The 16881-nt window shown below is 45.7% G+C and overlaps 1 protein-coding gene across 1 annotated transcript in view; it reads right to left on the minus strand.

Moving 5' to 3' along the window:
- Positions 1–16881, minus strand: part of LOC310785637 (rho GTPase-activating protein 26-like) — a gene marked incomplete at its 5' end in the record, with an annotated part of 276223 nt that overhangs the window by 17852 nt on the left and 241490 nt on the right. The window contains 3 exons of the mRNA XM_083646781.1: positions 1999–2090; positions 8289–8399; positions 9430–9465. Coding sequence (XP_083502907.1) covers positions 1999–2090; positions 8289–8399; positions 9430–9465 — 239 coding nt within the window. The remainder of the gene's footprint in view (positions 1–1998; positions 2091–8288; positions 8400–9429; positions 9466–16881) is intronic.

Below are 16881 nucleotides of genomic sequence, written 5' to 3' on the forward strand. Positions count from 1 at the left end.
GCGTGGATCCAGTGAACTGAGGTGTGCGACCAGTTCTCTGTTTCCTTCAGAGTCTGCTTGACGCGGGCCAGTCCCCGCAGTCGCTTAAGGTATACGTAGCAGCGATTTCTGCTTGAAACATGGGAATTGAGGGGAGCCCCGTGGGGGCGTTCCCTCTGGTCTCACGCTTCATGAAGGGAGCGCGTAGGTTGCGCCCGCCGTCGCGGTGCCTCTTTCCCAAATGGGACTTACGGTGCTGGACAGGCTCGCGGGTCATCCGTTTGAGCCCTTGGACTCCGCCGATCTAAAATTCTGTCTTTGAAGACCGCGCTGCTGCTGGCCTTGTCGTCAGGAAAGAGGGTTGGTGACCTGATTGCCCTCTCGGTGCAGCAGGCCTGTATGGGTTTTGGGGATGATGGGCGCAGGGTTACGTTGCGACCTAACCCGGCTTATCAACCTAAGAATATTAATGCCAGCTTTAGGTCTATGGTCATATACTTGTCAGCATTCTGTCCCCCGCCGTTCAGTTCGGGCGAGGAGGCGCTTGCACATGCTGTGCCCCGTAAGGGCGCTCTCGGCCTAGGTGGCCAGGACGCGTTCATTACGCACTACAAAGCAGTTGTTGGTCTGTTTTGGGACAGAAGGCCCAGGGTGGGCCCCTTTCCAAGGATCGCTTATCACACTGGATAGTGGAGGTGATTGCTTTGGCATACTCTGCCATGGGTAAGATACCCCCGGAGGGTATCAAGGCGCATTCTACGCGAGGCGTTGCGACATCTTCCGCGTTGTTGCGTGGTGTATCGGTGGAGGACATGTGCGTTGCGGCCTCATGGTCCTCTCATCACACGTTTGTTAGATACTACAGCCTCGACGTGTCCGGTTCGCGTTTGCGCATGCGGTACTGTCAGTGGCAAGAAGGTAGTATCGTTGCCGCTCCAAATGTCATACGGTCGGGCATGAGCGTTCGCCATGTGGCCGTGGTTCACCGATGCCTCTCGGGTCGCTCTGAGGGGTGCTCCCGGCAGCAAGGGCGGTTGAATTTGGCACTAGAGTGAGAGCTCGAGTTCGAAACTAAGTAAAACGTTGGGGTTGTACTACAACCCGGGTTTTACAAGTGAGAAGAAGAGCTCTCACTACCCAGCCTTGCTGCGTCGATGCGTCGTTGGTTGCGTCGATTCTCAGCGGGCTGGAAGAATGAGTGGCTATCCCTGGGCTGAGCGGGCGTGACGTAGTCACGCGGGTGGCCGCCTCAGCCCCAGGGGCCACCACACCACCTACTGGTGGGTGGTCGGTTTTATAAATAAAGGTCATTTTTTGAGCAAAAATAACAGTCTTCCAGTGGGCTACGTACGCAGCGAATATGGCACTAGAGTGAGAGCTCTCCTTCTCACTCGTAAAACCCGGGTTGTAGTACAACCCTAACGTTTGAATGCAGTCATGTGTCATCCTGTGGGTGGAATATTCTAATATGTGTACTTGTTTTTCCACCAAAACAAGGAGTGTCTATTACACTCCAGTCTACCAGTCAGTCCACTCATTCCCCTCGGCTGTGTACAAAATCCTTCTAATTAACCGCATAGTGCAATCCTGAGTGTTTGAGGTTATATTTCGTCTCCAGTGCACTTTGCATTTTCAATTGAACACCTTACTGATCAACACCTACTGAAGGGGAGAAATGAGAGGGGAATTAATGCGTAATCAATGCATTTAATTAGAGAAGGGGCAGTCCAAGAAAAATGGTGGCAAACTTAATGATCCAAATTAGGGCAAAATCCAATGACCGTTTTGATTGATTCAAACAGAATTACGACCCCAACTCTAACTGTAATATATCCCCCACACGGAGGCTAGTGAGGTCCAGCCAATCCCCGAGGCAGATTTTTCATCTTGACAGTAATTTTTTTTTTTTTTGCACAAACACCAGCCCACTATTATTATTATTATTATTATTATTATTATTATTATTATTATTATTATTATTATTATTATTATTCACTACCCGCACAGAGCCTGACTCACCGTTCTCAAAGACGGTCCCAGCAATGAAGGACAGCTCCGAGTCATGCTCTGCCTTGCAGGCGTACAGCGCTCGAGCCTTCCTGCCCACAATACTAGAGAGAGAGAGAGAGAGAGAGAGAGAGAGAGAGAAGATGGAGAGAGATACACAGAGACAGAGAGAGATATGAGAAAGAGAGAGACACATGAGAGAGACACAGGGAGAAAGGAGAGGGAGAGAGAGATGGATACTTTGACTTTTGGTGTTCTTTGGTGAAACATCTCACAAGATAGAGGGAGGGTTGACCTGACACACCTTAAAAAACTCTCAACACCCTACACACTCTTGCAAAAACACATGCAGGGAAAGAGAGAGAGAGCGAGAGAGCATGTGAGAGAGAGAGCGAGAGAGTTATAGGTTGAGTTGAAGCACAGGAGGCTTGCGGTTTGAAACAATGCGTCATTCAGACACTTCAAGTAACACCTCAAGTTACTAAAACCACAGAACAAAGATAACATGTTTTACGAGTACCAAGTGGCTACAAGAACGCATGATGCAGGCTGTGTCAACCTCAGAGATGCCAAATTTCACCACCGTTATGGATTTCAGGTTCTAGTTTTTGTTTGTTTGAAGAGAAAATTACAGTTGTCTTTCCTCTTCCGGGCCCCATATCGTGTCCCCACAACATATAAAACCAGCATGAGCTGCAGGATCGCTCAGTCGCCATGGAGAGTGTGGAGTGGGAGGAGGGAAGGCCAGGATAGATGTTAACATCTGTGGCTCTCTGACATAGCATGACAAAGTTATATTTTAGTCAACATTAGCAAGGTGTTCATTAGCACACCATTACTAAGCTAACTTATAGGTTTTCATAGGAAGCTGCCATAGCTGCATGTAGCAAAGAAAAACATGCAGAACTGAGTGTATCCCCCCCAACCAATTAGTATTTGATGAGTGTGTCAACTTTCCAGGCACTCCAACAGCTTCAGAATGGAACTATTACATGGAAGCAAAGTGAATAAACACCACAAATGTATTTTGTAACCTTTACACTGTGAAAAGTGACAAGCTGTCCAGTGATTTTAACTTGTTTCCAGACGTGTTCAGCTTATTTTGTCATATTTCTAGTCAAATTATCTCACTGCACGGCAGTAATATCTTGCTGGTTTGGAAATACATTTCAATATGATGTTTTTAAGACATCACCATAAAACAATGAAGAACATTTTCAAACAAGAAAGTTTCTCTGATTATCCAATCAGAGAAATGTTGACATTTCCTGGGAAATGGAAGGTCAGATCGCGATGCCTGTAAAGGACTACAGTAAATGTATTTTTTCACCCCAAATCCAACCCATGAGTCTCTACGACTTACGGTTGCGGAGATACGTCCGCCCTGCCTGCAGGACTACAGGAGAGAGACAGAGGACAGCGGGGTTGGGGGTTCCAAGTTACTGACCAAACACTCTATTTCAGTGATTGCTGTCAGAATATAGAGCCATTTCAGTCCCAGTTTAATGCACGGGCTTACCGGGGCCGGCCGTCTAGGGGCCCCTAATCTTTTTTTTTTTTTTTTTTTTACAGTGCACCTGAACGCAACATGCAAAATACCTGCTGAATAAGTGTCCAAATGTTCATGTAATTCTGGCCAATACTCCACTTCTGTTATAACATTTCAGTCTGGAATATGGAATATCTTTAAATAATCTTGATGACTAAAAGGCTAAAAGTAATCTCATGTGTAGGAAATGACTGTTCTACACTGAGGAAGCTTGAAGTAAAAATGTAAATAATTAACTTTGGTTTTGGATTTATTTAGCTTCAAGAGTGCATCTTTGTTCTTGTGTGACCCTTATATATATATCATATACCCTGATATATGCTTAAATACTTATGCTTAAATTAACCCACCCAGTGAGAAAATGATCAAATATTGGTGGTTAAGACTGAATAATGACATCACAACTGTTCATTTAAAATTAGTTATTCCTCTAAATCTGGTTTCAAATGCCCCACATTTTTTCGCATCGGCGCCAGCCTTCGGCCCTCAGCAAAATGTGGCCCTTGGTGAAAAGTAATTGGGGACGGACCCTTGCTATGTATACTAGAATGAACTGACGTCATTGCGGACATCATACTTGGACTTGACTGACCACAACATAGCTGACATCATACTAGAACTTGACTGACGTCGTGGGGTGATCAGGTTATGCATGTGTGGCCTTCTGCTTGAAATTTGGTCTGGAAACCTCACTTCAATCATGAGAGGCCAGTCGGTAGGATTTAATAAACTTTATTTAGCAATCGGCATGCATGGCAAATACTTTGGCGCATGACTCCATTGGACAGTGGCGCTCCTCTTGAGGCAAGAGGAGGGCATCTGCATAGGCCAGGATAGGGGATCCCCAAAAGGAAGATCGATTACCGGAGGTTAATTGAGATGGGTCCGTCACTTGCCTTACTTTGACTAGGCGTCTTACAGCAACGACTCGCTGCTGGAGCTTCCCGGTTTGGCCTTGCTTTTGACCTGCGGGCACCAGTAATTTGACTGTACTTTTCTGGCCTTCGACCTTTAGCGACTTACAGCGATTTGCGGCTGGCGCTTCCCAACTCGGCCTGGCCTTTGATCTTGGTACATTAACGACTTAACTCGGTGCTTCCCAACTTGGCCTACTTGGCCCCCCAACTTAGCACCTCACCTTTTGACTAGGCGCTGCCCAACTTGGCCTCCTTGGCCCCCAACTTGGCGCCTCCCAACTGACCCTTACTAGGCTTCGCTTTTCTCTCTTCTTCCTCTCTCTCTTTCCCTGTCCCGCACGGGGTCAAACATCGTGGGGGAAGTGAACTCGCTGACTCTGAGGAACCCGTAAAAGGCCAGGAAAAATACACCTTCTAGGAGGGCATTTATCAGAGGTGAGGGGCCGCCCTTTCTCGAGCAAGTCAGTAGCTGTCGCAGCACAGGGAGGGTGATGGGACGCCTAGCGTCTGCGGCGGACGGGAAAGCCTTAGCGATCCATTTTAGCAGGGACTTGATTATGGCGAAAGAGAACAGGCTGGGGAACTCGGGGTCGTACCGCCTTGCATGGAATTGGATCCCCGCCACCAGGCTGCGGATGTAACAGGGACGCAGGCGTCAGGTGGTTGCGCAAAATGTGATGAAAGCGCATACCGTGGGAAGCAGGACTGGGTAAATTGGAAGGTTCACTGAGACGCAGAATGAGGCGAACAACCGCCAGGCCGAATCGTAGGCTTTAACCGTGGAACTGGCCAGACCATTCCTAATGAAGAGTTGGGCAGTGTGGAGTAGATTAGTGAGATGGGGATTGTGGTGAAAGGGGGGCAGAACGAGGGAGTGCTGGCTTACGAGAGGGTGAGGGTGGAGAATGGAGGGAGCGACATTGGAGATGGGTCGGCCTCGGGGCAGAGTCTGCGGAACGCCTGAAAATTGAAACGGGAGAGATGATCAGCAAGTATATTAGAGTGACCGGGGAGGTGCTGGGCTTCTATGATGAAATTATGGGTGACTGAGAGCCAAGTCAGGCGCCGCACAAAAGGCATGATATCCGGGGATGCTGAACGCCCCTTATTGACTATGGCAACCACCGCTGCGTTGTCGCATTTCACGGCTATCCGTTTCCTTGCCCAGAGACGCCCCCACAGGTGACATGCGACCACTATTGGGTAGATTTCGTACAGCGAGGAGGACTGGTGAACTGCCGCGGCCATGGGCCGGCAAACCACCGGGCTCCGAAAAGCCCCCCGGAGCCCACGGACGGGGCCGCGTCTGTAAACAATTTCAGATCGTCAGCCGACGAGACGACGTCCTCGTAAAAGAAGGAAACCCCGTTCCAGTCCGTTAGCAAGTGAGACCAGAACCGGAAGTCGGACCGGCAGCCCCCGTCGAGGGTGACCGGGTCGAGGAGCCCGGGGACTGAGGACGCCAGATCGAGCAGCCTAGAAATTAATGGGGAATTATGCGCATGGCGAACTGTAAATGGCCGAGAAGGGACAAGAGCTCCCATTTGGTGACTTGGGTAGAGGACGTGTATGCTTGGGCGATTTCGCGGATTCGAGTCAGCTTCTCGAGGGGGAGAGAGGCTTGCATGAGCTCAGAGTCGAGATTGATGCCCAGCAATTCAATTGACGACTCGGGGCCGGCGGTTTTCTCCTCTGCTAGAGGCACGCCTAGCCTTTGGAACACCCCCTTCAGTTTGTCTAGGGAGACCGACGGGGGGTCCACCAGCAAAACATTGTCCAGCATGTGGAGCACGGCGGGGAGACGCTCGTTATTAAGCAGGATCCAGCATAGCGCTTCTGATAGGGAGTTAAAAATGGCGGGGCTGCTCCTGCAGTCGAACGTGAGCCTGACCGCAAAGTAGAACTTTGACTCCCATTTGATTCCGAACAGCGGCCATTGGGAGGGGTGGATGGGCATGACTTTAAAAGCGTCCGAGATGTCGGCCTTAGAAAGCTGGGCACCTCTCCCCGCAAACTTAATAAGGAGGATGGCGTGGTCTACTGAGGCGTAGTGGAGGGAGAAGGGTTCGGGGGGAATTAGACTATGCTGGGGATGGGGCCGTGCCGGGGTGCAGAGAGGTCGATTATCAGTCTTTTCTTGCCGGAATATTTGCGCGTGGCGACACCTACTGGGCTTGTCCGGAACACCGGGAAGGGGGGGGGGGGGGGGACTTAAAGGGGCCGATTAGGAATCCCTTAGATCAGTGATCCTCACTATTTTCTCCATGAGAGCCACACTAGCCGGTCAAAGTCAAGAGGAGAGCCACTTTTACCGCAAAACCACACAGGAAGCGTTTTATTTAGTTTTTAGTTTATTCAATGATAAAACCAATGATAAAAAATGTAGAACCAATGATAAAAATGTTAGAAACAATTATAAAAATCATAAAAACATTCAGACCGACTTTATAAAAAAGTGTTGTATGTATATATATATATATGTATGTATGTATATATATATATATATATACATATATATATATATATATATATATATATATATATATATATATATATATATATATATATATATATATATATACTGTATATATGATGTAAAAAACATTCAGGCCGACATTGCACAGTGGCACAATTATCCACATGAGAGCATGATAAGTGCTGGTTGAAGGCCTAACCTTCTGTTTCTTAGCAAGAAGAAGAACTGTCTTCCTCAGAGTCAAAGTCTTTGACTCTGAGGAAGACAGTTTACCTGTCGAAACGTCAGTCAGCCCCTAAATAAAAAGAATGTGCAGACTAAGAGTGCTCCAGTCTTCTTACTTTGGGTAGGCTACTGTACATGCCCAGGTAAAACCTTTTTCTATATATGTTCCTCACTCCAGGACTCTTCTGTTCCAAGCTTGGCTGATGCGCGCTGGGTGTCTCTTTGGACTTGTACAGTGTTTAGTAATATCTTCACACATGAGGGCCACTTTTATGAGTTTTTAAGCTTTTACGTGCCGTTAAAAGGGCGGCTAGCTAGCAAAGGGCTAAATGAGACTACACTGATGAGTCGACGGGGATATTATACGTCAATAACGTCATCACTCCAAAGGACGAACACGGAAATTATCTTTCCCTCACTTGGTTCAGCCCGTTCAGCCCGGGGTAATCAGTGCGCAGCAGGGCACACATCAACAACAGTCCAGGTTGAGTGCTGACGTGGCAGGGAAGCCTATGCGACACTGTGTGTAGTTCTGGATTAGCTTAGCACAAGCTTTTTATTTCTAGGGCTCGCATTTACGCTTCAAAACTCATGAAAGTGGTCCTCATGTGTGAAGATTATTGAAGTCTATATGAAGTCTATTAGACTGTTATGTTTACTGTTTTTTTTCACTTTATGTATTGTTTTAACTGTTTGAAATAAATCGTTTCAATCAATCAATCAATCAATTATCCGGCTGAACACTGGTTCGCGTTTGATTAAGCTTGCGTTGCCCAGAGACCTTATTTGAAGCATCGGGGGAAAAACCTATTCAAGAATCCCATAGACAGAAACAGTGAAGAACCAGGAAGTCCGGGACTTCCACGTTCTGACTACAAAAATATGATATCCCTGCGGCTCTCTATTATGATTATGATTATTATTATCATCGTAAAAATACAAAACGATAAACATCTCTAGCAGTAAGGTGACCTCACAAAAGGGGAAAAAGAGAAGAAAAAAGAAAAAGCCCTGCCCTCATGTTTGAAAAAGCCCTGCCCTCATGTTCATACAGTTCCACACAACAACCTCAGCTGGGAGTTTCCCAGTCCAGTTGTCTACCAGTTCAGATGAAACAGAAAGCGTGTGGACCGACCTGACTGGGGAGGAGTCGCTGGAGGTGGATGAGGTCGGCTGGGGGCTGGAGGGGGCCGAGAACATCGGCCAGGAGGGAGAACGAGGTGAGGTGGGGCTGGGGGACGCCGCGCTGAGACACACACACACACACACACACACACACACACACACACACACACACACACACACACACACACACACACACACACACACACACACACACACACACAGAGTGAGTGATTCATAGCATTAGGTATTGCAATAGTGATGAGGAAGTGATTAAAGTCTTAAGTGTTACAGCACATACATGGGTTCAGATCATGGTAAGCTGTGGTGAATGTGTTTGGGTTCTGAAGGTTCAGGTCATGGTAGCCTGTGGTGAATGTGTTTGGAGCTGAAGGTTCAGGTCATGGTAAGCTGTGGTGAATCTGTTTGGGTTCTGAAGGTTCAGGTCATGGTAACCTGTGGTGAATGTGTTTGGAGCTGAAGGTTCAGGTCATGGTAAGCTGTGGTGAATGTGTTTGGGTTCTGAAGGTTCAGGTCATGGTAACCTGTGGTGAATGTGTTTTGGAGCTGAAGGTTCAGGTCATGGTAGCCTGTGGTGAATGTGTTTGGAGCTGAAGGTTCAGGTCATGGTAAGCTGTGGTGAATGTGTTTGGGTTCTGAAGGTTCAGGTCATGGTAAGCTGTGGTGAATGTGTTTGGAGCTGAAGGTTCAGGTCATGGTAACCTGTGGTGAATGTGTTTTGGAGCTGAAGGTTCAGGTCATGGTAGCCTGTGGTGAATGTGTTTGGAGCTGAAGGTTCATGTCATGTAACCTGTGGTGAATGTGTTTGGAGCTGAAGGTTCAGGTCATGGTAAGCTGTGGTGAATGTGTTTGGAGCTGAAGGTTCAGGTCATGGTAAGCTGTGGTGAATGTGTTTGAGAGCTGAAGGTTCAGGTCATGGTAGCCTGTGGTGAATGTGTTTGGAGCTGAAGGTTCAGGTCATGGTAAGCTGTGGATGAATGTGTTTTTGAGATGAAGGTTCAGGTCATGGTAGCCTGTGGTGAATGTGTTTGGGTTCTGAAGGTTCAGGTCATGATAACCTGTGGTGAATGTGTTTGGAGCTGAAGGTTCAGGTCTCCAATGTGTTTGAGAGCTGAAATACAAATTGTTCTCACCTGGCTGGGATGCTGGCACGACTCTTTGGGTTCAGCCTGAAATCACAAGAACATGAAACAAAACAAAAATAAATTAGTTAATCCATCTTAATCATGAGAGAGAGAAAAAGCGCTCAACTGTTTTCCCACATCTAAACCCAGAGAAAAAACTGCTTCTTTTACCTAACATCACTTTAGATGTATGCCTGGAGACATTATTTGACAGAGGACTTTTCCCCCTTCCCATGCACTGAACGTCTTTGTCGTGTTTGCCTTGGTTTGCCAGACAAAGAGGAACCAGTGACAAGTCCGTAGAGTGGACCTCCCAGCTTGCTTGGCAAGCCAAGCCAAAATGAAAGCCACATAATTTAGCCGTGAGGAGAGACTGACTCCCTAATAGGTCTCAAAGGGTTATGTGAGTCGCTTAATGCATTCCAGCCCCAACCTAAATAACAACCTTAAACGAAGGCTAATAGTCGTGACGGGGAAAAATGGTACGCTCCAAAGTCAAAACAAACAAAGGAGCTAGCAGACTTGGCTACGGATACACATGGGCTAAAGCTACATGTAGTGTGGGCGAGGTACGGTGACACTCCAGTGATGCGAACAGTCATCAGGTTATAAATCAAGTTACTGCCATTTACAGGCTGCTGATAGCAGAGACAGCTAAGTATGTGCAAGTCGACATGGCTAACATCATCACAGCCTGCAATTATGACAAATACATGTTTACATTTGGTTCTTTGATCTGCTTACACAGAGTTGGAGTGGCAGTCTCTCCAAGCGGTACCACAGAGTTGGAGTGGCAGTCTCTCCAAGCGGTACCACAGAGTTGGAGTGGCAGTCTCTCCAAGCGGTACCACAGAGTTGGAGTGGCAGTCTCTCCAAGCGGTACCACAGAGTTGGAGTGGCAGTCTCTCCAAGCGGTACTACAGAGTTGGAGTGGCAGTCTCTCCAAGCGGTACTACAGAGTTGGAGTGGCAGTCTCTCCAAGCGGTACCACAGAGTTGGAGTGGCAGTCTCTCCAAGCGGTACTACAGAGTTGGAGTGGCAGTCTCTTCAAGCGGTACCACAGAGTTGGAGTGCCGGTCTCTCCAAGCGGTACCACAGAGTTGGAGTGCCGGTCTCTCCAAGCGGTACCACAGAGTTGGAGTGGCAGTCTCTCCAAGCGGTACTACAGAGTTGGAGTGGCAGTCTCTCCAAGCGGTACCACAGAGTTGGAGTGGCAGTCTCTCCAAGCGGTACTGGAGTGGCAGTCTCTCCAAGCGGTACCACAGAGTTGGAGTGGCAGTCTCTCCAAGCGGTACTGGAGTGGCAGTCTCTCCAAGCGGTACTACAGAGTTGGAGTGGCAGTCTCTCCAAGCGGTACTGGAGTGGCAGTCTCTCCAAGCGGTACCACAGAGTTGGAGTGGCAGTCTCTCCAAGCGGTACCACAGAGTTGGAGTGGCGGCCTCTCCAAGCGGTACCACAGAGTTGGAGTGGCGGTCTCTCCAAGCGGTACCACAGAGTTGGAGTGGCGGGCCTCTCCAAGCGGTACCACAGAGTTGGAGTGGCGGTCTCTCCAAGTGGTACCACAGAGTTCGAGTGGCGGTCTCTCCAAGCGGTACCACAGAGTTGGAGTGGCAGCCTCTCCAAGCGGTACCACAGAGTTGGAGTGGCGGTCTCTCCAAGCGGTACTACAGAGTTGGAGTGGCGGTCTCTCCAAGCGGTACTACAGAGTTGCAGTGGCGGTCTCTCCAAGCGGTACCACAGAGTTGGAGTGGCGGTCTCTCCAAGCGGTACCACAGAGTTGGAGTGGCGGTCTCTCCAAGCGGTACCACAGAGTTGGAGTGGCGGTCTCTCCAAGCGGTACCACAGAGTTGGAGTGGCGGCCTCTCCAAGCGGTACCACAGAGTTGGAGTGGCGGCCTCTCCAAGCGGTACCACAGAGTTGGAGTGGCGGTCTCTCCAAGCGGTACCACAGAGTTGGAGTGGCGGTCTCTCCAAGCGGTACCACAGAGTTGGAGTGGCGGCCTCTCCAAGCGGTACCACAGAGTTGGAGTGGTGGCCTCTCCAAGCGGTACCACAGAGTTACAAGCGGTACCCAACTAGTTGACGGTTTTCACGGAATTGTGTGAGGCTGTGGTTTACAGTGATTTTACAAAAGCCAAGAGGTGTTCACGACACGCTGTGTTACGGTTGTAAAATCACTGTAATAATTAATAATAATTTCATAATTTGAAACCTAGCTTATTTCCTGTCCACTGTTATATTAGCAAACACTGTTAAAAGGAAGTAAGGTATGGGCAATTTAGAATGTTTATCTTGTCAAGTTAAAACTGTCTATAGGGGGTGTGAATCTTTGAGTATCTCATGATCCAATTTGATTCTGATTCCTGGGGTCACGATTCGATCCAAAATCAATCCCCAATCAATATGGTGATTTGAGGATCTACTCCAGTCTGCTGTGTGCTAAGAAAGGCGGTGTAGCAAATTATGGCATGGAAGCAGAAATAAGTGTATACGATTGTTTGATTGAAGTTTTATCAACTGATTGCAATAATGTAAACACAAAGGCAAACCTAGGACAAAAGGTAATTCATTCATGCTAAACTTACACAAATAAAAAATGGTTAGTATTGCTCAGTTCTCAGTGACTTCAAGAAGAATAAGTCTAAGTAATACAAAAACAAAAATGAAAAAAATTATTGCTTCTTTGGAGTTGTGAATCGATGCAGAATCATGGAAGATAAGAATCACGATTCTTACATGAATCGATTTTTTGGACACCCCTACCAACTACCGTAATGTTTTTTGGTTGTTTTTCCCAAGGCGAGCACTCGTGTGGTAACACAAAAAACACACACACATAACACCCCCCCCACACACACACACACACACACACACACACACACACACACACGCACACACACGCACACACACACACACACACAATCTTCAATCCCTCTCTGAGTGTATTTCACTCAGGAAGGACACACAGCCTGCTATCCATCACTGGCTCCCCTTCATGGTTAGTGGTTGAAGGAGGGAAGGTGAAACAGGCAAAGACAAACAGTGAGCAAATTAGATGGCAAGGAGTGGAATGGAAAAACATAGAGAACGATGACTGGAGGAAGGGGACACACACTGTCCATAGCTAATTAAATTATAGCCGGGCAAGGCCAGGTTTTGTAACCATCTTCAAGATCATTGTCCATGTCTGGTCTTTTTTTTATTACGTTATTGATTGATTGAGTGAGTGAGTGAGTGAGTAAGTGAGTGAGTAAGTGAGTGTAAGTAAGTAAGTAAGTAAATAAATAAATAAATAAATAAATAAATAAATAAATAAAGGCAGTTCAATTACACAGCTGCCAGAGAAGATTTGGTCCAAAACACGACTGGTATAAACGTACACTGTAGAGTCATCAGATAATAAAAGGCCCAGCATTGCATTCACATTGCAGCATACACTGTAATGGCCGACTGCATGTGTTTCAGTTTATAATCTGATAGCCTGTTGCTTCATTGGTCTGCAACACACAAACAATAAGAGAGATAAACTTCAAAAGGCTGAGACACCACTCAATATGCAATATACAATAAAACAGGTACCTCAAATCAAGATGGCTCATAGCCGTGGTATTTTGAGCATATACCATGGCTATGATGTCATCCCTTTGCACAATTCAGTATCACTCCGTGTCTCAGAAGGGTGTTCAAGCGTTGCAGACCGGTTTGTAGTTACCAACTACTAGTAGTAGCCTAGTTAGCAGCTCTCAAAACAGCATTGAATGACTGAAACACTGGCTTGTTAACATGTACAAGTCATGTTTCTTTCAATGGTAAAATTAGTTTTGAAATCTGTTGCTCGGTTGTTGAGATAATTGTGTTTTACTACCAAATTTACTAGGTAAACCGGAGAAAGCCTGTGTTGCTACTGTAGCTGCTATAACTTACCTACATGTTCTATGTGCAGGGAGCCAGGAGGACATATTTCATTTTGAACATTAGTATTTACAAATACAAACTATTTCAATTTGAGTGTCTATTACTTTTATATTGCCATATAACCATTTTATAAAAGCAATAGCTCACTTCAGGCAAGTGGTATATGGTCATTATATCACAGTTGTCTCCCTCAGCTATCATATGGACATATACCATTAGCCTGAAGTGAGCAATTGCTTAAATATACAACATATGGACGCATATCAATAGAATCTAATGGGAGTTGGCTTCACAAATGGAGCATGGTGCTAGTTCAGGCAGGCTAAGTGGTCAAGCACAGCTTAAACCTAGCCCACAGCTGATTTGGGGCTGATCTCAAACCCAGTCCACATCAGCTGACGGCTCAGCTGATGCATACAATTGGCTCAACTCAAACAGGGCGCCTACTTTAAATCTGCTTCAGTCTGCCTAACATTGCTGCTTCTTCCGCAAGCCGTTTGCAACCCACCTTCTCCCAAGCTCCTCCTTTGATGCTATATCTTAAACAATGTCATTTCTGTTGTCATTGTTGCTTGCTCTGTTCTGTACCTGGGGGTATTTTGCTGCTCTGCTCTGCCCTGCCCTGCCTTAAGGGCTCATTATACTTGAGTAAGGCTCCGTGAGGCAGAGCTCCGCGAGTCACGTGCGGACCTCACGCTGGGGCAAATGCTTTTATACTCGCAATGGCAGCCAAGTGAAATTTTTAAATGGATTCAACTGGAAAATGTCAGCTGTCTTAACATGTAGCACTTGGTCTGGCCCTGATTCACCAAGATTTTGTGGCATGGGAAATTGTCCTTCGTTGACACAAATAGAGCCGGATATCTGTTTTAGTCACTACCAGCGCACACATTCATTTCATTTCATTTATTTAATGTGACTCATTACAACATACTGCAACTTAGCTTAAGATACAAATGGCTGACAGAGCATCGGGCCTCTTCAAACGATCTCAGCCTAAGAAAGTTGGAAGTAAGGTTGTCAAAGATAGTATCGATATGTATTGATACAAAAAAATTGAAACTGATACAATACTCATTTGCAACATGTATGGATAAGTATTTATACGTAAAATCTGAAACAGATACCAATACTCATTTGCACAATGTATCGATGGCAGCAGTGCTTTCTCATGAATGAAAGCTCAAAACAAACTACAGATTTTCCCCTCCTTATCATTGGTGGGTATCTGTTGCTTCAACAAACTATAAGTGTTCTGATAGGCTGATGACTAGAGCAGGGGTAATCTGCTGTGTAAGTGCAAAGTTTTTAACGAGTTATATCGGACCTAGACTATGGAGAAGTGTGCGTCTGTCCCTCCATCTGTCATCCTTGATGTGTTGTCAGTATTGTAGTGTATTTCTGCCAGTGTCATTGAGTTCACTCCCAACTCAGTGTGAATGACACAGCTCAGAGCCTATGGTTGAATGAGGACGTTAGTGTTTTTACCTTACTGCACGTAACATCAACTCATTCACACCATTTCTATACAGTAGCTTAGGCTTCCCCTTTTTCTGAAGACGCGCAGGTTGCTATAGACACTCCAAACGTCACAGCAAGGTTTTGGATAATATGGGGTAATCATGTGTAATCAAGTCTTTCTTGAGAGGCATATGTCAAGCCAGCTCATGGCTCACCTCAATAACCATTGTTATTACTGTCACAACACCCGTGAGAAGTAGGGATGTCACGATACCAAAATTATGAGTTCGATACCGATACCTGCCTAAGTATCTCGATACGATACTGAAACGATACCACGGCAAAAAACTAAAACATCAGGAAAAGTAGTGGAATAAATAGAGGGGACAAAACATTTTCAGTTTGATATCATTGTCATTTTTATATCTAATTTACTCAATTAAAAAAAAATCCAAATAGAAAATTAGAAAATGTGCTCAGTAAAGTGCAGAACTCTGCCAAGGTGTATTGAGTCATTTGTGTTCAGTCTACTTTAGTGCACATCAACTGTAGTGTGCCTGTGCTGTAGTGTAGCCTATGTGGGTTAATAATCCTGGGTTTAAGCTTTAATAACATGAAGTGCCAGATTTATGGTTAATCTAGTAATATATATTATTTTCACACATAAATGTAGGCTATTGAAATTAGGGATGGGCATTTCTAGCAAAAACACTATTCGAAATTCGCTGGCCAAAGTCGACTTTTAATCGAAATTCGAAAATAAAAATAAAAATGTAAAAAAAATTAAAAATGTAATTTTTTTTTTTTTTTTTTTTTTGTGAGTGAAATGTTGCATTGTCTCCCCTGATTCTAAGTCTACGGCTTTATTAATTAATATAAAAAGCTTCTGCTGTGGATTTTTAGCTCAAACAAGCATTGCACCACTGAAGTAAAGAACATGACATTGACATTTTCGAAAATAAAAAACAGTTTTGACAATCATGAGTGGTTCATTAAATATTTAGTAGGCTCAGGTCTGAGTGCCAAAGGGGTGCCAAAGTCACCCCCTCTCCCTCTTCATGGGATTTCATCCGCCATTCATTTTTCAATAAACCTTGCTTAAAATGCTTAGAAAAATTGTTTTACTTGCTCAAACCAAGCGATTCGACTATACTTAGAATCAGGGGAGACAATGCAACATTTCACTCAAAAAAAAAAAAAAAAAAAAAAAAAATCGAATTTCGAATATCAATAATAAAAGTCGACCTTGATAATAACAACGATTATTCGAAAATTCGAAATTCGATGCCCATCCCTAATTGAAATGTAGGCTTATTATGTGGTGTACCCCCCCCCCCCCCATACGTGTAGGCTAGGTGATTTTTACAATTAATTCGTATATCATTAATAATTGGGATTATTGTAAATATTAGGATAGGTGACATCAGATGACTGCTTACCATGTAAAAGCTTTAATAACACTGGCATTGAGGGCCATAGTGTTATTAAATATTGTACATGGTATGCAGTCATCTGATGTCCCCTCCCCTAAACGTTACATGTCATGACTTGCTCCTTGGCAGAGATCTGTGCTCGAGCACATTGCCTCGTGTTTCACTGTAAACGAGTAGGCTATTGTGACAAGCAAACTTTTTCAGTGAAACAAGTTCGCTTGTCACACAATACTCGTTGGACTTATTTGAGGGCATGTATGTTTATCGTTCACGTTCGCTAACCTGTCGGTCTTTAAACTCTTTGAACAGGTCGGGGTGCCTGTCTGCAAGATGTTTAGCCAGGTTCGATGTGTTTGAGCCTTTCGCTTGGGTCGCGTTGAAGCACCTTTTACACACTGGTTTCGATGTGTCCACGGGCTTGCCTTCGCTGTCGGCAACGTATACAAAATATTTCCATATTTCGCTTCGTGCATCTGCTTTTTCTACAAGCGTTGGGCGGCTTGCAAGACTCAGAAGAAGCCGCTGCCATTTTCGCTGTGTCTGTCCTGTGTGTCGGGGTGCTGCAGTGAGGATTGAAGGACTGGCCATAGAGCGAGCAGAGAGGGAAGGGGGGAAAGTCGGCACGCCCACACATGAAGCAGTCAGAGTCAGAG

This window comes from Poromitra crassiceps, assembly GCF_964638095.1.
Source record: "Poromitra crassiceps genome assembly, chromosome: 1".
NCBI lineage: Eukaryota > Metazoa > Chordata > Actinopteri > Beryciformes > Melamphaidae > Poromitra > Poromitra crassiceps.